This window comes from Lonchura striata, chromosome 3, assembly GCF_050655825.1.
Source record: "Lonchura striata isolate lonStrDom1 chromosome 3, ASM5065582v1, whole genome shotgun sequence".
Lineage (NCBI taxonomy): Eukaryota > Metazoa > Chordata > Aves > Passeriformes > Estrildidae > Lonchura > Lonchura striata.
In genome coordinates, this window is record NC_140705.1 from 58,587,475 (window position 1) to 58,610,485 (window position 23,011).

Sequence of the window (23,011 nt, forward strand, 5' to 3'; positions counted from 1 at the left end):
GAGAGCTTTAACAAGTGAACTAACCAGCAGTCACTAAACTTTTATTTGCAAAATCTCTTTCTTTTAGCTGGATTTTCTGGATGATAGAGAATTCCACCTTGTAACCCAGGCCTGCTTTATGCCACATTCATTCAGTAAGGGTGAAAACAGTCCATATAACCAACTGTTAATGAGATATTCTCAGATTTAAAACTGTTGACAATCTAAGAAAGATGTCTGAATAAAACCCCAGTGGAGAAATCTTATTACATTGATTCATCTAGCCCCAGGCCAGGCTGCAGTTGTAATTAACTTACACAGTAAATTCTGCAAGAAAACATGTAATTATTTGCTCTAATACATGGTAAAATAATGACCATAGAAGCACCTGGTACAGTTCTACTAGGACAGACTGAAGATAAGGATGAAGTAAGGAAGCAGTAAAGAGATAATATATGACACACTGCTACCTGGGATGGCTTTCAGGAAGGATCAATCCATGCTGATATCATAAGAAGAAAATTTTGGGGGTTTTTTGCCTTTTTTGTTTGTTTGTTTTTGTCCCTGGAAACTTCTTCACAAAGAAGAAAAGGAAAAATGTAACACCAAAAAAAACTCCCCCCAAAAAACCCAAACCAACCAAAATCAAACCAACCAACCAAAAACCAAAAAAAAAAAAAAAAAAAAAAAAAAGCCACCAAAAAACACCAAAAATTATGGATATTATAGAGAACCTGTAACTTTTCTAATATCACCTGAGAAGGATAAGAAGCCTTTCTATACAGAATAGTAATTGTGATTTTAGTGCAAATCAGATAACTCTGTGTATGAGCAGCCAAAACCATTTTTGTATTCTTTTACAGAATTTGTGAACCTAGGTACAATATCTGTACACATAGAGTAATATGGACAGATGCAATTCTGTATGTAAGACTGAGTACATAGCTCTAAAGACTCAGTTTTTAAAAATTTGATCGAACTACCCAGATAGATATGAAAGCAAAGCCCTTCCTACTGTTAAACCAAAGCCAAAAGTGGGATCATTTAACTGAATGTCAGCTATTTCACATTTCTGTTTATCTTTATTAGAATAGACTTCCCAACCACTTCAGCACTGACCACAAGCTAAAGCACATCACAAAGGACATTGCACAAACAAACATCTCTTAAACACTGACAGGATTGGGGCATCATCTCTAGGAAGCCTGTTCCAGCACTTGGCCATCCTCTTGGTAAAGAAATACTTCCTAATGTCCACTTTAAACCTCACCTGGATTTGTGTTGAACCATTCCCACTCATCCTGTCACTGGATCCTAGGGAGAAGAGATCAGCATCTCCCTCTTCACGTCTTCTTCAGTCCATGATCAATATTTTTGCAATGAATAAAAGGAGTCTCAAATAGCCAAGCTGTAGAAGAGTGCTTCCAGGTATTTTCTAATCAGTGGCCAACATAATTCCACTATAAATTGTTTAGTCAATAAATTCAGCTATGTTTTAAAATTCAACTTGCCAAATTATTAAACATATGAACATACAATCAAGAAAATAAATCATTTCTTAAAACCATAATTATTCTGACCTTAAGTATTCCTATCGTAATTTCTCATGAATAATGGAAATGAGAGAAAATTATATACTAACCCTAATACATGGTTTTAATCAAAGAAAAAAAATTATAGGCCAATTAAAATTCACAGAATTTCACAGTGGAAGAAAATAGGAACTAAAAATAAACTATTCTATTTAATTCAATCACCAGTTAACTTGATTCCTTATATAATCTTATAAAATCTTAAAAACAAGATTATATGGATTTAGAGAGCTTTCCTTCATATTTCTTTCACTCTTGTAATCAGGTGGGTAAATAAGAATAATAAGTTGCTAACATTAAATTTGTGCAAAGTCTTCTTAAGACAGTACCATGACTGTGCCTTCCATGCATTTTTCAATACACATGAAAATCAAGGATTATCCAGCATTTGCTGATACACCTTGTACATTACTGACTTATACAAAGAAAAGCTTACAATTTGGGCTCAACAAATTTTCTGTATCTCATTTGTAGACAACAAAGAAGCACTTTTTGGGTTCTGCATGTTTCAGTGAAAATCTCAGTCTTTGTGGCAGAATTCACACTATTTGCACAGCTACTTAATTCACTAATATCTGCCAAATTGTGTTTTCCTAAAGGGTAATTCAAGTTTCTCTTTAAAATCTGCCTGGTTGTCTCCATTTCCTTCAAGGACAAGTTGTATTTAATTGGAGGATCCTCCCTCTGTCCATTCTCTGGGCATCCTTTGCGGCAGGCACTTTTTGTTTCAGAGCTGAATTTGTGAAAACATGTAAACAACCAATATTACCAACCAATAACATTGACATAGTTCACTGTGCCCATTATCACAGACCTTAACCAGTGCTCACCAAGCTTGTCCAGTCTCCCAGCTCCACAGCAGAGAGCCTTTTCAGCTTACCTGTTGATCAAAAGTTTTGGTAGCAAGAACTATATTATGTATAAAAGCAGCAAAGCTCTTTCATCATCTCTGGGACTTAAATCCCAGCTCAAAAGTCAGTGGAGCAATGCCCTTATTTTCCCTTTGGGCCCATCAGACAGTGTGCATTTTCAGATGTACAGACAATGTAGAGCACTAAAACATCTGAATGTACATAAAAATGATTTAAGCAAGCTGGAGTGCTGATATATAAAGCACAACAGTGGAAAACAGAAACCATAATCACTCTTTTCACCTGCCATACACTTCTCCAGGGATATTTATTCTCACAAGTTTTCATTTCTTATGGCTATAGAAGATGGATATTCCCTCCTGTTTAAAAGTAAGAGGAAACTTAATTTCTGAAAATATTGGAAGAACCTGCAAAGCAATTCCATACAAGCAAAATTATATTAATTTTCTTAAACTAATGGTAAGCAGCAGATAAGCAACAGGAAAACATCAATATATAAAAGTCAATATAAAAGTTTCTTTCCTGCTTCTTGTTGAGAGGGATAAAATATTTTGAACTGGAAAGTTCAAAATATTTTCTAGATTTATTTCCAAGACAAAATAAGTAAATTATGATCTCTAAATTAATTAATAGTATTCATTTAACAGACTGAAATAGGTACAGGACAATTTCTGAAATACTAGTTAGTCTGTTATGTTAAGAAGTCAAACTGATTGTCATTATGCTGAGAACCAGACAGAAACAACAATGAGAAATATCAAGTTCAGCAGGCAAATGGGAGTTTTGTTTAATGTTTGGACAGTGATTACTCAAACTTTAAAGAAAAAAGTAAAAATTCAACAGACAAAGCCAACTGCTGGCTGGCCACTGGGGTGGCCCCAGAGTGTGCAGCAGGTTGGCATGGCTCATGGGACCAGCAGCCAAAGCTGTACTCCCTGGCAAGAGAAAGCCTTGCCCAGCTGCAGCTTGGACTGAATATTTTCATCTAAAATAATGTTGTTTTTCCTTTTTATTCCAAATAAAAAGCCTTTTTGCCCCTCTCACTACTTTACTTGTCATGTTCACTCACCAGCTTGAGCATGCATGTATCCTACCAGCAGACTCCAATATTCATCAGCTATTTGCTTCATGATTCAGGTGTGAATGGGTAATAATTTCTCCTGAGAAAACAGAAAAGACACACAGTAGATTCACGCAATTAAAGATTTTCAGTAAATCATTAAAATAAGTACTGCATTTGTTTTGCAGGAAAGTATTCATTACCTACACTACACTCATTAATAATGTGAGGAATGCATCTTCCTTATGCCCTGGTATGTTATTGATAGTTTGATAAATACAAAAATTCATATTCAAGGAAGAACAGTGCCTATTGCACTATGGCATCTTTTTTCTTTTGTTTACAAGAATCCAATTTTCAGTAGATTGAGGTATTCTTTCTCATATTTTTTTATGGTTTGTTCATTAAGTGAGAAGAGCTGAGGCCTAATAACTTGAACCATTTGTCTTTGACTTCAACAACATACCTCTGCAAAACATAATTTCCCCTTATTCTTCAAAAATATGTCTATCTTCTTCCTGAAGACAAACTATGATATTACAGTAAATTACAGTCAGTGGCTAATGAGGAAATTAGTACTCTGGTCACAGCTACACTGTGAAGGCCTTCACTTCAGCAGGACTATTAACCAAAGTATTTATCAATAAGATCCAAGTTTTATGTTTCCAAGAAATGTTTGAACTTATATGCAGGTTGAAGTTTATACTAAATTAAAAAAAATTATACTGCATTACCTACAGAGGGTGGAAGAGAACAAGTTATTAGATTTCTGTCCTATGCTTATGTCCTATGTTATAGGAATTAGTCAAGCAGTCTACAAGACAATATTCTGGTATTCACTTAAGACACACATGCAAATTTAGAAAAATCTGCTGTTCATACTTTCAAGAAAAAAAATTGTGAAACTCAGTTTACCCTCTTCTCTTTGCTCTTTTCACTGTTTTTTTTTTCCAGCAGTGTGATTCTTACTGTTTTACAAAATTATGTAAGTCATTCCAGATTAGAAGTGACAGGTGAATATCTGATATTTTAGCACATTCAACATCTTTATATAAAGCTTAGCCCACTGGTTTGGACCAGACCATGTTTGAGACTGAGCAGTGCTGTAGCAGGACACTGGCTAACACACCTTTAACAGCTTTTGTCCTGAAATAAACACCAAGACCTTGAATAATGCCACAAGGTCTTCACTCAGACTAGGGCATCACCCTCCTTTCTCCTTTCATTTGTACGAAGTTGATCAGACAGCCTGGCAGTACCACTAAAGTGCATCTCATTTCTGCTAATGAAGGAACTTGTGGGGTATTGCAAATTGCTCCATATGCTGTACTGCAGTAGCACTGAAAAACTCTGTCAGACCTCAGTCATCTAGAATTGGCCATCACTTTCTTAAAAGTTCAGCTATGCTATCTTGGGGAACATAAACCTTATGGCACAAACCTATGTGCCCAGTGATGGTCCCCATCACAGGCAGTTCCCCTTGCATCTGTGACCCTAATCCACACAGGGCTACTCTTTGGAGTTTTGGAAGCTCCCACACATTTATCAAACTATAAACAGTTTTTTAAATGCAGAGCTTTCTGATTTATTACAGTCTTCTTTAATAATAAAGATTTCTGTTGTGTCTGTACTAAGTAAAGTAATTTTGAGCTTTTCTGGTCTTGAAGAAATTAAAGTAAAATGGAGACCAAAAGTTCTTTTTCTCAGTGCATGCACAAAACCACCTTTAATAGCCCTTTAGCCCTGTAACCCCTCCACCAAAAACATTTAATTCATCCTAGATTCCCTCTGAGAAATCATTTGCAATTCAATACTACACATTGCCTGTGAATTGAGGAATGAGCACAAAGCTAGAGTTTGCTTGCATAGCCTGCCCTGTGAAAGGACAAACACTTGGTAAATTACATGCAAACCTAATAAAATCATCATGGTTGGGCTGCTCTAAAAGACATCAGTGAGGTAAAAGATGTTACTTCTGGATCTTTAGATATACTATAGAGGAGACCAGCACCATTTTGTCCACTACCAGAGCTGAAAATTTCTAAACTGATAATCTCCTGTGATTTTTTTTTAAATTTTGGTACATGGAAAAAACTCCATCACATAGATGTGAGCAAATTGCAACAACTCTGGAAAGTAAACAGCAATTCAACAAATCTAAATTGTACCTGAATAAGATCTTAATGAAAATGTTCTTCCATATCAGATCAGCAGAACATTATGTATTAATCATCTGTTATAGATATTCTCTTAACTCTCTTGTAATCTAATCCACCTAAGGCAGAGTAAATAGGATGTGGCTGGATAAAGGCGCAGAGTGCTGCCAGAGTTGGAGGACAACGTTAGAACAAAATCTTCTCTCTCCTTAGTCACAAGAATTCCATGGAAGTAGCAAGGGCGATTATTAAAGCTTTTAAAAGTGCTGAGTGTGAAAAATGTAGCAAGACATCTATGCCTGAAAGAGCTCACAATTGAAACAGCCAGCAAAAATAGGCAGTTATCAGATGATGGCTAGAGGATGTGATATGTCAAGGACTAGTGTGTGATCCAAGAAGATCAGCAGGCACCATATTAGTTCTACCATTTTGTATTCATCCATCATTTGAGACCTTTGGTTTCGGAGAGGTTAGAGTTTCATACAGGCAGCTTTAGAAACAGAGGTTGTTGGGAGAACAGCCGGCCAGAAACTTTCCAGTGAAGTGAAACTTCATTCCAAATGCAGCCAACCTGGTAACCCTTTGATGAGTGCAAATAGAGTTTCAAGGAAACCCTGCCCAGAGAAGGAACACTCGGGTACCTTGAAGTCTTGAAAACACTTTGGAAAGAAGACTGAGGAAAGCTAGGCTTTGTGATATGAAAACAGGGACAGAGCTTTGTGCCAGGGTGTTGTGTCTCTAGAGGGTTCACATGGATGGTCCAGGCAGCACCAACAGAGAATACACTTGCAGCTGCTAAGGATCTTATCTATCCACTTTCCAAAAAAAACCCCCGCACATTAAATGATGTCTCAGCCTGTAGTTAGGAGCTGTTTACCCAAGCAATTTAAAAAATCTCCATCTGTGCAGGGATGTTAGGACCTGGCTGCAGGCTCAGTCTTGCAGATAGCATTTGCTGAGACTTGCTTCTGTGATAAAATATTGGCATTCATTCAATTGCAGAAAACTTACACCAGAAGTTGCTTTTATTTTTGCAATGTGTGCAATTCCAGCTTCAAAAATTAATGAAGATAAAGAAATTACAGTGCAGTAGAGGCAATGCCAAGACATTTCATGTTTAACTAAACAGCTACCAATTTGCATGAAATTTCAGGTGGTATTGACTTGGATCAGACTCAATTAAGTGACCTAGAAATAAACACCTATATCTCCTTACTACTCCCCTCATCCATCTTGTCCTGTGGCATTCCCTTGTTGAAATTGAGCCAACAAAAGAAAGTATATTTCCTCTTCTCTTAAAGACTATTACAGTTCTTTTTCTCAATTATATATATATAAAAAAAAACCAACCACAAACCAAGCCCCCCTCCCCCTGCGGAAAAAAAAAAAAAAAAAAAGCCACAAAACAAGAAAACTAGTCCATATTTCATCATTATCTACCAAAGGACATACTTTTTAATTATGTGTCCAATCCTGAAAAATAAAAATAATGATCTAAGAAAATCACTGTCCTGGTTTAGGGACACACACAATTATGACAGGCACATAACTGCTATGTGTTATACTCTCACAGAGTTATTTTATTTTTCTTCAAGAAAAAAACCTTTCAGAAACCTGTTTATTTCACGAGTCATAGTGCTTCACATTTCAGCTTACTGCAGTATAAGCAGTATTGCTCATCAAAAGCTGTAATGGATCACAGGTTTGGCATGCCTTTTGCCCACAACACTCATTAGTATGTTTTAGCTGCTTGCATCCATCACACAGGGATAGAAAGAGAAAAATCTAAACTGAAGTCCCAATCCCTAAGAAGGGCTGCTGCAAAAGAACCATGTATAGAAAAACTGTCTGATTCCTTAATTCATTATAAACAAGCATTTATTTAGTTTACAGGTAAGCCAGTTTGGTGCTGTAGAGCAAAGACCACCACTGTGAAACCAGCACATGAATTTATTTAACGATTCCTCAGAGATGGTAGATTGCACTAACACAGAGGAACTCTCACAGTGCAATAAGATTAGGAGGCTCATGGGCTGGAGAATACCTCCTAGCAGTCTTCAAAAATAAATACAAATCTATTGGCAGTTACTGACTTCTGGGAATTCAGCCTACTCAAATCAGTCTTTTGTTGTTGAGTAGACATCAATAGCAGCCCACAGCTGTGGTCACAATTTTTCCCATCTTTCACTATCACACACTCAAATATGGACATTTATATAAAGAATAGCCTAGAACAACTTAGCTGGGAACAAAGATGGCTGATAAGCTAGATAAAAGAGAGATTTGTAAAACCACATGTTATGTGAAAGGGAAATAGCCACCCAAAGGAAAATAGCACCAAAATCAGATGCCATTTAGTGAAGCTTCAGATACTGTGCCCAAAACATCCAGAGAGGTAATTCTCTGTGCAATAAGCTGTAAATTCTCACTCCAGGAAACTGTAAATGCTAGAGATTTACATGAGTTCAGAAACTGACTGGACTAACAAGAAAAAAAAACTTTTAAGGTAACACTTCTGCATTAAGCAATGATACCTTTCCAGTGTCCTGCAGGCACTTCTCCTCATATTGTTATTTACCACTTTCAGTGCAGCAGTACAGGGCTAGACAGCAGTCACTTGTTAGTCATTACAGTGACTTTCAGATTCTTTAACCAGAAAAACAAATGTTTTAATTACTTTTCCCTGTTCCAGGGAACTGTCACTCACTCTTTTGTTATAATAGAAAGTTGCACTATAATAAAATTAATTACTTGCTATTTACAAAGGAAAGCTTTAGTACAATAATAAACAGGACAATTTTCAGATGCTAGAGAATGTTTTAAAAAAAGAGTTCCATCACTTTATTCAGGTAAATTATTGTAACTTTCTCATAGTTAACTCTTTATTGACAGTTACAGAACTGTGCAGTTTGTAAATGAGCTGCCATTACTTATCCAATCTTCTGCTCATATTGGGTACAGTAAAAGCACATGGTCTGATAAAAGCAGGTTGCAAAAGATAGTCTACAGTTGCATGTTGAAAAGACCTGAAGATGGAACATCCTGTTCTTGGGCAAAGGGGAGATAAAAAATCCTATATCCAAGGTTGTATCCACCGCCTCTTGTTCTTCAAATACTAACCTCCAAGAGTCTGGCTTTGTTTTCATTGCTGGCTACCCAGAAGTTAGGAGATGGTGGCACATATAGGCCCTGTGTATGCTGCCAACTTGAAAAGCAGGTTAAGCTGACCAGTTAATACAGGAGAAAAGCAGTTCTATTTTGATTGCAGCTATGATAAAAAATGTAATCTGTTTTTCAATTTCCTTTTTTTTTTAGATTTAGACCTCTTAACTGAAATCTCTTTGGAGGAGGACAGATAGTACCTGGTGCCTATGGTCTTTATATAAAATCTGATTAATTAACAACCCAGATGAAGTAGCTATGAAAAGTATTTATAGGAAATGAATCCCATTACATTGTTCATCAGATAGGAACCTCATACCCTTTACAACTGCATGCGTGTCCTACTTCATCATTTCATTTAAAGACAACACACCAAATATAAATATGTATGTGTGCCAGTCCTCACACCTGCCAATTTGTCTTATTTACAGCAATCAATTTCATGCACTTATTTTTTTCCTCCATTAGAAATAGTTAAGAGGCACCAGAAATTAATTGTCCTAATGCTATTTATTAATAAATACTACTTATTAAGAGGAGGAAACTTTACAGGGATGGATGTATTTCTCAGTGAATCAAATTACATACCTCAAAACACCACCTTTCTTTCTCTCTAAAAAGAGCTGTGATCTTTAAGATACCCTCCGAAGCTGTCCCTTCAGTATTGTCACGTACCATTACCAGGAGCTCTTTTCTGACTTGACTCAGCAGCCAAATTCTAAACACCCTTAATCTCTTCCCTTTAGTACTGCAGAACACTTGCTTGCTTTATGCTCCTTGATATTTTAATTGTTCTTAGTGTAGAATCACATATAACAAGCATCCATCTCCTTCAGAAACCTGGAAATCTTTGTTAGAATGCTCTTAAGTCAATTTCCTTCTGTTTGTTAAGACTGGTATGGGTTTTTTTGGCTCTGTTTCTTCAGAATTTCTGCCTTACGTCATTTGTTTCACCTTCTTGAGCTGATGATTTCTGTGACCAGTCCTGGAATCAAACGGTCAAAAACTATTTTGCTCTCTACCTAGAAATTTATTTGATTAAATGACAGAATAATGTGGTCATTCAGGATAAGACAGAAGGAGTTTTGCAGAGAGAAAATAAAGTTATTTCTGGATAATGTCTTTGTTGAGCAAAGATAAGTACCTGCTAACACCAATTAGTCAGGAAAGATTGAAAAAGTTAAGTCAAAATAAAGCAAGTATTTAATAAATAAAGATATCAGGTCTTCTGATTGCACAGGAAGTTTTTCTGTCATTTAATCAAATTGCCTCTTTCTTTATGGCTGTCCTCTGTTGTGATACATACATGCCTCACTCTTCAAAATCATTTACTAGAAAACAGGCTTTCAGGTTAAAAGCTAAGAAAGCCCAGAAACTATTATGAACAGATTCTTTATGTCTATAACTTACCTGCTTACTTACAGCAAAGTGGGAAATTTCTCTTATAATGCTGCATATATTTTTATTTCACACATTATTGAAGTGCATAAATTGCACCAATATTGAATATAAATTGTAGCCTAAAGGCTTAAGACACTAGGACAGCCCTACTGAGTAAACACTCTGACCTTACTGTACTCTGAATCCATCAATTATCCTATTTTAGCCAAAGTTTTTTTATTTCTTAAGACATTTGGAGGCTGTTTTTTATCTTCCAGGCAAGCAGATTATTTTGGACTTGACAGAATAAAGACATTTTCTTCACTGTCACAGTCTTTGAAGAAGCTGATCATAACCCTTGAAGCTATCTATCTTTCAGATGCTTGAGGGTTCTAAAAGGAGCAGCTTAAAGGTTTTGATTTAGTTGAGCTGGGAGCAGACTTAATCTTTTGAAACAAAAAAGATTAAGTAAAGCCTGAGGAGTGCTTGGATATAATACTGGGGTGTTTATAGTCATTTGTTCATAGAAACTGAGATGCTGAATACCTCAGCCCTGCTGACTTCAATGAGATCTCCCCCTCATTTTTACTAACCAGTTGTGGGTTCTGTTGGCAGAGACAGATTTACAGACTCATGCAAAAACATTTTAGGTTAAGGGACAGTTGTCTGAAGAAAAAAAAAAAAAAAAGCAGCAGATTTGTCTTTTGTGCTTTTATCAGAGATTTTAAAAAAGAAGAAATTTGGAGAAGTGCACAAACCTGAGCCCACAGGCAGTACTAAGAGGAGATGGGCTGTTCTTTTAGCACCAGTGGCAAAACACTTTTCTGATCATTTATCAGAGGCCACTGAACACATGTTCATATCTTCAGCATCACACAGCCTGTACTTTCCTTGTAACAACTGATATTTATAGGGCCCACGGAAAAGCTTAACAGGAAATTCTAACCAAATAAATGAAAGAGAAAATACTGTAGTTGACCATCCTGCCCTCCCCTTTCAAGCACAAGGTGCTTCTTCAAGAGAAATAAAGGCAGAGCAGAAACAATGGACAAAGTAACAAATGCTACAGACTAATAGCTAAGAAGAGAGTTACTTTGGACAGATAATAGATTAAACAGATGTTCAAAATATATGTTCAAAAAGACATTATATGCAAAAATCAGTTGTGATCAGTAAGGATAAGGAATAAAATGCCCAGTGGCTGACAAAAATCCCTGTGCAAAGAAAAGCAAAGGAAAATTAATGCAAAGTGTATTGCTAATACCAGGACTATATTTAAATCCTGAGATCCCACAAATTTTTCTCTAAGCCTCTGCTCAAAAATGTAACTTATTTTTCCGTGTGTGTCAGTCAGGAAGGTAATTGCATAATAAGGTTAGAAAAGATGCTGATTCCAGAACACATAGCATGATCTGAATTCAAAACAGTGACTGCTTAAGCAAATGGCACAAACATGGAAGTAACTCAGGATGTATAATGGTTGGCTCCTGCAAACTCATCGTATTTTCAAGATGTGGAACTTAATCTTCAATTAATTACTTATCAGGAACGCTGCACTTTGGGGACAAGGGAGCCCATTTTTAAGCACACATTTCAAAGTTTACCCAACTCCCTCATGTAATTCTGAATGAATTGGGAAATGGTTGTTTCTATACAAAATATCTGATCTGCACAGTTTTGAATAAGTACATGCTGATCAATGGGACAGCTGCTGTCATATTTTTGGCTTTGCTCATCCAAACCTGCTATGTTTTTTACAGACTGTTTTATTCAGAGATAGTCACAAGGGCTATTCTCATAGTAACATAAACTTAACTTGAATATTGCTCTCAGTGATGTTAATTGGAAGTCAAATCTGAGCTAAAACAATTCAGTTTCTACAAATAAATTTAAACTATTTCAACCATCATCATTTCAGAGAAACACATCCTGGTTTCCAGCTGAAAGAGGCCTTATATTTATAGCCAGCTGACTGAGAAAGGGAACCAAAACCAAGCAGTCTTTTCAATTAAGAAGTAAATGCATTTTCACAATGAAGTCAAATAAGTCTAAATTTCAATGATCCTTTTTGGATCTCCTTAGCTAATGAGACAGAAGACAGTGGTGGGAGTTAGACCATAGGCAAGGAGCAGCTGAAATTGTTATATTTTTTATTTATAGGAGTCAGACCTTATAATCACGTGGAAGTGTCTGAACTTGCACAGGTGGGGTGCTCTTCCTGCCTGACCTCCAATGGTCCAGGGGTCAAAAGAGTCCAGCCCTGATACTTGGGAATCCATAGCTTGAATCTCAAGGAGTGTAAGTTCATAGGTTATCTCCTAAGATACAGGAGATAAAGCACATCACACAATTATGTTTTGCATAATATTTATGAAAAGCTATTATTTCTTTAAGAGAGGCAGTAAAAACTAAATAGTGAAACAGAAGATAAACACACCTCTGACTGTTCAGCCATTCTGAAGATACTTCACCAAGTAAAAGCTAATTGCAGTCTCTGCACAAGGTCTGCTACTTTCCTCCTGCTGTTCCAGATGATAAGTTTACTAAAGGAGGGGGCTCTTTTATAACCTTGTCAATGATTGCCTAATCAGCTTCATCTGGTGACCAAGGCCTTCTCATCAAGTGATAGATTGCTGAACTTCTGGCAGTCAGGCCTCAACTGACTACCTTGGCCTGGCCAACAGCTATCATCATTTAAGGGTGTTCTGCTTATTTATCAAAGCTGGAGGACATACAGTGTCATCCCAGCTTTTCTGTCAGCATTTTAATGTCCATGAGTCCTTGGAGTGCTGTACACTTATAAGTTATTTGCTGCATGTCTATCCAAGGATGAAACTTGCTTACTGTATTCTATTGATCTCACTTCTTAGACAAACCTGCCAAGAAAATATAGTTAACACCAGTGCTGTTTCTGGGAGACCTGAGACCCCAACTTGTGTAAATGAAAATTGCTGCACAGACATGGAGGCCTGGTCAGTCCGTCTCAGTCTGCCACTGAGAAGTTGTTCTGGAATTTGAGGGAGGAGATGAAGCCTATCTCATGTTTCCTGCAGAGTGGACGTTCAACTGTGCCTACTATTACATTCTGTAATTGCCTGTGAGATTCACTAGTGGGAATATTACTCTGTAGATAAGAAATATCAAGTAGCAGGAACCTTACATTTATAATCTATCTCTTCATTTGTGGGTTGATCTTGTGGGATTTTTTTTGGTCAAAACCACAAATAAAATAAATAGAAAACTAATAGAAGCCCCAATAAGTTTTCTCTTTAAACAATAGACAAAGACATTAGCAGACTCTGATGCCGATGTTGGAAAGTGAAGAAAACCTCAAAGTTCCTCATGCATTTCATTCTGTGTATCTCACAGCAGAAGTGAAGAATTGCCTCGGGTTTGCCTTGCTCATGCCAGTAAGAACATACCCCTATCCTGCTGAGTGCAAATGAGCACTTTGTGCTCCAAGTGACTTGCCTTCAATCCTCCTTGTAGCCAAAAGCAACACACAACTTTTCCCTCCTGCAGATGAGGAGCAAACAGGCAGTAATGAGCAGAGCGCAGCTTGCCCCCTGTGCCCCTACCCTGCCCATGCTAGCTTCAAAACACACATTTCTGGCACCACAGTGTTCTTAGGGTGGGCAGACAAGAATAACTCCTGTATTCACCCAGACACAAGACACACCTAAGCCCATTGTCATGCGAGCCCAAGAACCTTTGTTCATCTCCCAGGACATGTTTGTACACTTCCATTAGCAAGGTTTCTATGCAAGGTTTCCTTCTTCTTATTCTGTCCTGAAATTAACTCCATGATTTCATTGTGTAAAAGGATGCTAGGTCCATAGGTTTTTTTCATGGGTATTGGGGGTTTAGCTGTTTAGCTCACAAACCTGAGCAATTTTCCATCCTTAATTTTCTATTAAATGCAGCTGAAACATCAGCTCTTGATACTCTACAAAGGGAATGCATGACAAGGGAGATATAAAACTAATCTTGCTACCAAATACAATACACATCTTTGCAGAAAAATCGTATTTAAGTGAAGGATTTATTTTGGCATGAAGAAAGAAGACAGTGGTGGCTAACAGGACATGAAAGTGTGCATAATTTAAAAGGTAACAGTTTGCTTAATCTACTTAACTGGGAATTAAAATTAGAACTATTGAAGTCTTGCAGCTGTAGTGAACTCATACATGCAAAAGAAAAAACAAATCTGAAAGACAAAATCTCAGGCAAATGAAGCTAAGGAAAACAAAAGACATTTGTATTTGAGTAAATGATATTCAATTTATGTTAATGGCTACATAAATAGAAATCATTAAACTGGCATTCAAATGAAAGGCAGAAATATTTGACACAAATACTAGAAGACAAAGACAGTAATTTAATAATAACAACTCAGTAGGATATAAAAGCAATGATGATTAAGACATGAAACACCATACAAGGAGCTTTGAAGTGGTGGTCAGTGAGATTTCTGAGCCAGGAAAAGGAACCTTCTGTAGGTTTCCATGCCTTCTGGAGAATCCCGAGCAATGGAGTATGTGACAATTGTGGTATCCATTTTAGAACCTAGCTAGGCTAAGGTGGCTCAATTTTATGTCTTTCAGATTAATATCAGACAATTCTGACAAAAATAAATGGAATGGCTGAAACCAGACCAGCTAAATACATCAAAGGAAAGTTAAAGATTTGCAACAGCTTATGAGGGACAAAATGAAAGTTATGGTCAAACTAATTTGACTAATCAATTATGAAGTCCAAAGTTTGTTACAAAGAGAATAGTGACAATGCCATACTTTGCTGTTAATTACTCATCAGCCTGACACCAACAAAAAGGAACACTCAAGTGAAAAGGCATCTAATTCAGGGATAAAGTCCTGATGCCATGCTCCTAGGACAAGCATTGCCACTTCAAAATTATTACCTAGATAAAGGATGGGGAAGGCAATATTATATACAGGTGCACATGAAAATGAACATGAACTGCCTCCCTGTTTAGTCAATAGCCACTTGCCTCAAGCTTGTAACCCAAATCCTAGAGACCCAGTGACTGTCTTTAGCAGCATTTGGTCTGCACCTAAATCCTTTCCCAAAAGCTTAATGCTGTCTTTAGGTGTGTAAGCTGGGAGATGCTCAGCAAAAACCCGAAGAGATTATCATCTCTGCCTGCTACTAGCCTACTGTGTCCATTTGAAGAAGGGTATTAAAAAACAGGCAGGATAAAAGTGGAAACAAGAAGGGAGCTATGACATAGATCCTAAAACGTGCCTTATAACATTATATTATGGTAGAAATTACTTCATCTATGCTTAAGTACCTCATAAGGACAAAAAATTGACAGAGGGCTCTTTATTCTGCTTGATAGGTCTTTGAGATGAAGTTGAAGTTAGATTACTGGAGTCTGAAAGACATGTAAAAATAAGTGTAATAAGCCTCATAAAATTATTAAACCAGGAACCCCTTCAGGAAAAGCTTCAATTTATATTAAGGGATTATCAAGGTTATCAGACCAGACCTTTTGGTTTTAGAAGTATTTCAGATGAATTTATGCAAAACCTTATATTTACAGCATTCACACGAAAATTGTTTTAAATGTGTTTTTTTATATCTTTGCATATCTTTTCAGACTTTTCTCAAGGGGTTTTCCTGGACTCTCTGATGCTATTTCATTGGCTCTGCTTGGACCACTTCATTATTTTTCTCTTACTAAGGAATCTGATATTGACTTTCTTCATCTCTTTCGTTTCTCCAGTCTTAGTTTTCCCTCTCCACTTCTTATTTTGTGCTTCTTTGAGTCCCTCTTTTGTCTACCTTTCTCATTTTCCACCTTTCTCTTCCATCTCTTTTTTGTTCTATTTTTCCAATTAAATTATTTAATGTGATTGCATATGGAATAAATCTTTGAGGAAACATAAATACAAGTTAATAACCACCCTGAAATAAATGTATCCATCAGTCTAAACAGAAGAGATAAAAAAGTGTAGACCACAGTATCAACATCAAAGCACGCTGAGTTGATTTATGAACATGCTGAATGGGAGCCTTTTAGCTAATTGCTTTTGATTTTGACTTTGACAGCTTCACTCATGTTGAATTTTATAAAATAGAAAGGCAGAAAAGTTGAAACCACTTTAAAGAGTCAACAGAATTTCTACATATACCTTTATTCATAAAGAGCAAATCACAGCCAGGGGCAATCTTACTGTTCAAGAAATTCTGACAGGTGTATCTGAAAGGCATTATCTTCTTAAGGACTCTCATCATCCTTTCTGAGATAAGTTGATGCATTCAATTACATTCCTGTCGTGCAGCCCCAGAAGTCTTGCAATTATTTATTCTCCCATAGATCCAGTAGGGTTTCAAGGCCTTCTGTTCATTCCCTTCAGGATGTTACAATCTAAATTGGTGGAACTACTTTTCTCTAGTCACTGGAACTATTAACTGGACCAAAATGCTGCAATTTAGCTTCCAGGCAGATTTTTTTATTATTATTTTTGATATCTGACTGACATTTTTTCAGAGAAGCCTGACATGCTTTACTTCATTCAACTGACCCCCACACCTTTCAGTGTATTCACTGAATAATCTCACACTTCCCTGTGAATATATGGCATCTGGGTTAAATGGTCAAGCATGAAAGAAGTTTTTATCACAGGTAAGTATTCTGAACACATCCAAAACACCTTTTTTCACATAGTCACAGCTCACATATTTTTCGTTTTTATGCCATGCTACTTCTGTGAAAAAATCTATTCATGAAGGCTGATGTGTATGCAGGGGTCAGCTTTTATTAAAGAAAACAGATATTTTGTTAGATGTTAACTTTACCTTTCAGATATTGTTGTTCTATCAAAGGCAATCTATTACATTTATTTGTGATGATATGTGCACGTTACTGCTCATGGGGAGCCAGAATTTGGCTTTGAGTAGCTGGGCAGGAGCCACCTGTTCAAAAAGTTAAGTAATAGTCTTCAAGACTTAAGGAATTCTCTCTTTACATTGTAGTATTCAGTTCAAAAGTACAACCGTATCTCCAGTATACTGTATGAGAATTTGTATGAGAATTTGACACAAAATTTAAAAAAAATAATAATACACAAATAAAAATATAATAACTATACTGTTCCAGGAAGATGTAGACCCAGAATTTATCCCAGGTGCCTCAGCAGGTGCTTCTTTCTTTTTCTTAATAAATGTATTAATTTACTTGTATGCTTAGCAATAGCAGTTTTCTTAAAAGGAAAAAAAAAGATAAGCAGTAAGACAAAACAAGCAGAAGATTAAGTCAACAACTATTTGAAAGGCATGATTAGACACCTCAGCAGGGCAGTAAGAAAGTCACAGATCACTGAGTCCCCTGCACAGAGGGTGGCAGGTAAAACGGGGTTAGGAGTGATGAGTGACAGAAGTTAACTTACTAATGTGGCAAGGAATCTGCAAAAGTTAATGGTGCTCATGGATTTGGCAAGAGGAAAAATTCATCTGTGTTAGAGGTAGCTGAACCTGATGGGCAGTGGGAGCCAGGGGCTGTCCTCCTGTCCCAGCCCCATGGATGTGGGGCTGTTGCTGTTCCCTCTCCCTGACCGCAGGCAGAAGAGAGGCTGAGCACCCACTCCTGGCACATGTGCACTCACACTGCCCACCCATCCTGCCACGCAGGTAGGCACAAAGAGAAAGCACAACCTCAGACGAACAAGAAGAGCACAGGTGGCCCAGTCCTGCTCCTCTCTCCTGCTCATCAGCAGTGGAACCTATCTGCTAGTGCCATGTGGCACACACAGTATATGGCCACTGCTGCTTTTAGCCTCCTCAGTCGCTCCAGGAGCAGCCCCCAGTGCTCCTGACATGCTCCAGTTCTTGGCACCCACACCCACAAGGCCCTGAGGTTCAAGGCTCATTCCTGCTGCTGGGCACAGACCCCTCACGTTCACTAGCTTGTGTGGGCTAAGGTTTGCCAGCATTAGCACACACATATTTGGAGCAGAGAACACAGCCACAAAGGCTGTCAGAAATCAGATTTAAGTAAAAAAAGAACAGGCTGCACCCATCAAGTTCAGGGCTCTGTCTGACAATCTGCCTGACCTTTACTCAGTTAACAACTTCTTACCCTTTTCCTTCTTTTTTTTTCCACTTTCGTTTCTCCTCAGCCCACCTCTCTTTCCCCAGTTTTGTCCTTTCCCATCAAATGATCTCAGTGTGTTTCACTCCAGAGCCAATGTTTCTCCTACCACTTGGATGGTCTTAGTGAGCAGCTGAGTTTTCCATTTCTACTGGGTGGTTTAATAAGGTTCTTTTGCCCATCATTGTTCCTCCAATCTTCCCTGGGTCTTTGAGTTCCACACGATTTGTCTGTGATTGCTTAAATGAGCAACCTTCAGCAAAAATAACCATGCCATAAACATCAGAATGTCAGAAACAGTAAATGCCAGCCAAGTTATTTATCTGGGGCCAATGAAAGGCTCATAAAAGAAAAATTATCAATCTTAAACAAAATAAGGTATCATGAGACAATTGCCAAAAAATGTCAGGTAAGGTAGTAAACGAAGACATGGAAAAGAGATGTAAAAAAAGAAAAAAGTGGACAGCCTAAACTAGAGGCAGCAAGAAGCAGCTTAACAACTCCAGCTAGTTCATGAACAAGGCATGACATACACACTCCCAGGTCAGACTGCATCCAGAAGGCCCCTGGCTGCATACTCATCAAAGGACGCCCTAACCACCTCTCCCCTCTCTCCACAGTTAATCACCACTCTGTATGAAAGTCTCAAATGGATCTGTGCAGAAACTTGTATCCTATCACACAGGGGCCAGGGTCCAGTGTAGTTGTTTGAGACTGGAAGTAAGAGCAGGTCAATGTGGTATTCATCACGTGCTGACCAGGTGGGCTGTATTTAGGATGAAGATTTAACCACACGTAGCCTTGAGCCACTACTTCATTCTCAGTTGTGCAGAATGGGACACACACTTTTAGTGCAAATGAAATAAAACAACATCATCTCTGCTAGCCCTGTCATCTGCAGTCATGCAAGTGCTATTCACAAGAAAATTTGAAAAGCACTTGTGTGAGTTTCCACCCAAAGGCAAAGGTACTACCGTCTATCATATGCTTTAGGGCACATCCCCATGCCCCACACCAAAACCAGCACCTGAGTTCATGCCAGAGAATATTCGAGGGCAATGGAACTCCACTATCCCTGATGTAAAATTGCTAGACCCTTATCTGCTTTTAGCTATAGCTGAATTTCAGCTTTAGCTAATTAATACTCACCCACAGGGCTCTGACACCTGTTTGGGTATGAACATTGGCTGAGGCAAACTTCCCAAAGGACATTTTGATGTGATCAACCAGTTTGGGAGATAACAGTTTAGAGGACATGGACACGAAGCATTCTACACCACTTACCTTCACACTGGGAACAGTTATTCAATGTACTGCTTTAAATTAACAGAGGGCTACTGTGGATGGCCAAAAATCCAGTGTGGGGTACAGGAGTTATGCCAAACTCTTATTCTTTAGAATCCAACCGAGTAACCAGAAATTTCACTGTTTCTGCAGGATTCTGATGGAGTTACCCTGCATAAAGAAATGGGACTAAAGTAGACATTTCATGGAAAGGATGAAAAAATACCACTGGTTTTTGTTATGTTCTTTTCTGAGCATAGAGAGGTCAGCAAAAACTGAGATCAAGAGTATTCTTCACTAAAGAAGAAAACTTGTGATTTATTTCATCTTTCAGCACCTTTTCAAGGGATGTGTAGGCTAAAATAAAAGATGTTTAGAGAAGGATTTCCACAAAACTGCATTAGAAACATCTCCATTATCTTTTTAAACTCATGAACACATTCACTAAACTTCAGAAAATACTATATACAGTAAAATGTTTCATCTTTCCCCATAATTTAATTTTTTGGCATTTTAAAATCAAACTACAGTGGTATTTATGATTATCTCTCAAAATAAATTGGATTTTCACAACACAAAATGCCACAAAAAATAGATGCAGAAATCATTCTATTTCCAGTACAGAGATTAAAGATACAATTGAAGAACAAAATGTCTAGTTTTAATCAAAGACCAGAAAGAACAAAACAGATCCTTTCTTTCATTTATTTTTTTAAATTTCAATTTTTTACTTTAAGCATGAACCTTTTTAACTTAAAAATAAATTATTTCAGAGATAGAGATTCTGATTTTATTACCATGTCAGAAGAAATATTTCCATCCTTTCAAAAGCTTTCCATGCATTGTTAAATGACAAATGCACTGAAACAATTTCTGGTATCAAAAGGCTAAAATGTCAACTATTCTGTGTCTTCCTAGCGGGGGAAATACAGAGGGAAAAACAATATCAATATATTTTCAATCATATCAATCTTTGCGAAGATGTACTTGCGAAGTCCACCAGATTCAGGCACAAAGGCAGACTCGGAGAGTTTGGAGCTCCCCTCCCTGCATGAGAGTCTACTGGCCAGAGGCATGAAGAGAGCTTGCAGAGTATTCCCTGGCCAAGTGATTTCAAGTCACTGTGTTTTCAAAATTTTCAAACATTTATTTAGAAAAGAGGAGCATAAAAACAGAAGGATAAAAAACATTTCTACAGGAGATAGAAATATGCAGGTTTTATTTTTCCGCCTTTTTTTTTTTTTTTTCTTTCCTTGAGGACAATTAAATGAGTTCGAAAATGCTTTCTCAACAGTCAATCACATCTCCCAAATTTTGAAACTTGAAAAACTGAAATTCCATCTTCCTAAAGTCTCTTGTAATAGGCATGGCTTTATGCCATAATTAGCTAATGAGAAAGAAAGCATAATGGATATAAAGATGAATATTTCCATTTGCAGTCATGCTGCAGATGCTATAGTCAAGAAATTGCTTCTGTTGCACTCATTTTTTTTGGCAAAAATGCCAACAAAAAAGGACATATGAGTTGCAGTGAAGCCTGTGGAATTTCTGCTCTGGCAGCAGTTATGAATCTAACTTTGTTTTCAGATATTGCTGTGCCTTTGATTGCTCATATCAAATCTGCACAGAAGACAGAAATTGTCGCTGGCAGAACTGCTGCTAAAATAAATTTGGAAGTGCTTTAAGTTAGTGTGTAAAGTTGTACCCAGAATCTGGTCCAAGAGGCAGAAAAGTGAAAAAATTCTTTCTCAAGATGGCCTTTTTTATGTGGTCAGGACTCCTCCAATAATGCTTCAGCAGTTGAGAGACCCATCTAAAATTCTCGGGTTTTTTGGTCAAGGTGAGAAGGTGGAGGAGGGTGTTTTGTTATGTTACTTTGGACACAGCCTGCCTGAAGTGTTGCAGACCTCTTTGTCGCCTTTCAAAAATGAATCCATGCCCCAGGTAATTCCTAAGTTGAAAGATGGACAGAAAATACAAAGCAATGTTACATGGCTCTACCAGGTCAGAGCAGTGGAGTGATGCACTAAGACAGCTCGATCACAGGGCAGCTACTTCTTGTACCCTATTGCTGCTGCCAGTACATCCCTAAATGTCCTAAAGAAAAAACCAAGAAAGACTGCTTTCTAGCAATTTTTTTTTTTTTTTTGCTTCTTCAAAAAGGCAAGAAAAAGACTGCTCAATATTTAAAATCTGAAGCTTATATTCTCAGTTCAAACTCCTATAAAGAGCCTATTTTGAGATGTCTCTGGTGCTAATCACTGGAAATAACCAATTGCCTGATTCTTGGAGTTCTACCATCATACTGCATACAATGGTACATTGAGTGCCTGCCCCACTCAAACTATTTCTGGCTGCGGTACACAGCAGGATGAGGTGCCCTGGGAAGTGCTGGGAATCAGGAAGAGGTGTTCTGTGACCACTTGTGACTAGTAAAGTCTTCTGGGTGTCTACAGGGTAGCCTGCTGAGCTCATGGGGTACTTGTGTCAGGGCAGCAGAGTGTGGCACAGGCAGTGTGCCCCACCTCACAGGATCACCACAGAGTTGGCCCCTGCAAGCATTCTCCAAGAGCCCCAAGAAAACTGAAATGAGGACAAAACACAGATGGTATGATTTAAAGCAGTATCACCTAACTCAACAGCAAGATCAGAGTGCCACCAGCACTCCTGGGGGGAAATTTTCCTAGAACTTGTCCTTTACTCTGTCCTGCTTTCAGGAAAGAGGGAATTGAGGCTGGATGTCGCTAGTGTCAGCAGGAGTGAAGGCACTTGTGAAGAAAGGTACAGTCTAGAGGAAGTATGTGGTCATTGCAGGGCCTCCTTTCTTCTCTCAATTCTTGTGTTATTTAGTGCTTTGCTAAAGTGGGAAATCACCAAGAGCAAGAAGGAAGAACATGAGAAAATACCATTTGCAAGTCCTTTTAATAGACTGGCTACTCTGCTCAGACAGTGGCCACAGATTGGAGGGTTGCCACGTGGACACAATTTCCAGATCAGACAGTGATGCCACTTGTCCACATAACTTTTGTAAACAGACCATTTTGAGCAAAATGAAAATATTAAGATGTTCCAGCCTTCCCTCAGAAGAAAACTACACAGGTATGCATCCATTATACTTGGGATGAATTCAAATGTTTTTCACTGCCTTGTCCCAAAATTAGAGTGATATTTAAACACCATTCAAGAGCTTCCTTGGCTATTTTAATGCCACATTTATATATTGAAGAGCTCTTGCTGACTCCTGTCAGCCCTTTTAATTTGCACTGAAGCTGACAGCAAAACCTCAAAGAAGGGTATCATAGATTTAGACCCTAAATTCAGCTCTCCTCCACACTGGGTTTTGCTGTCTGAAAGGTAAACTATGAACTGTTGGGGAATTGTGTTAGGATGCAACAGTTCTCATGATAAAT

At 37.8% G+C, this 23,011-nt stretch overlaps 1 protein-coding gene across 6 annotated transcripts in view; it reads right to left on the reverse strand.

The window, feature by feature from the left end:
• The window catches only part of LOC110476021 (uncharacterized), a 212,573-nt gene that overhangs the window by 144,912 nt on the left and 44,650 nt on the right, over positions 1–23,011 (reverse strand). For 5 of the 6 annotated variants that reach the window (XR_014954269.1, XR_014954270.1, XM_085576622.1 and 2 more), the window contains exon 2: positions 3,513–3,603. Coding sequence is in view for 4 of the 6 variants with exons in the window: in XM_085576622.1 (XP_085432748.1) it covers positions 3,513–3,524 (12 nt within the window). In the remaining 2 variants the exon portion in view is untranslated. Of the gene's footprint in view, positions 1–3,512; positions 3,604–12,638; positions 22,911–23,011 lie in introns of those variants that run through there. The other variant, XM_085576621.1, reaches the window with a different exon arrangement.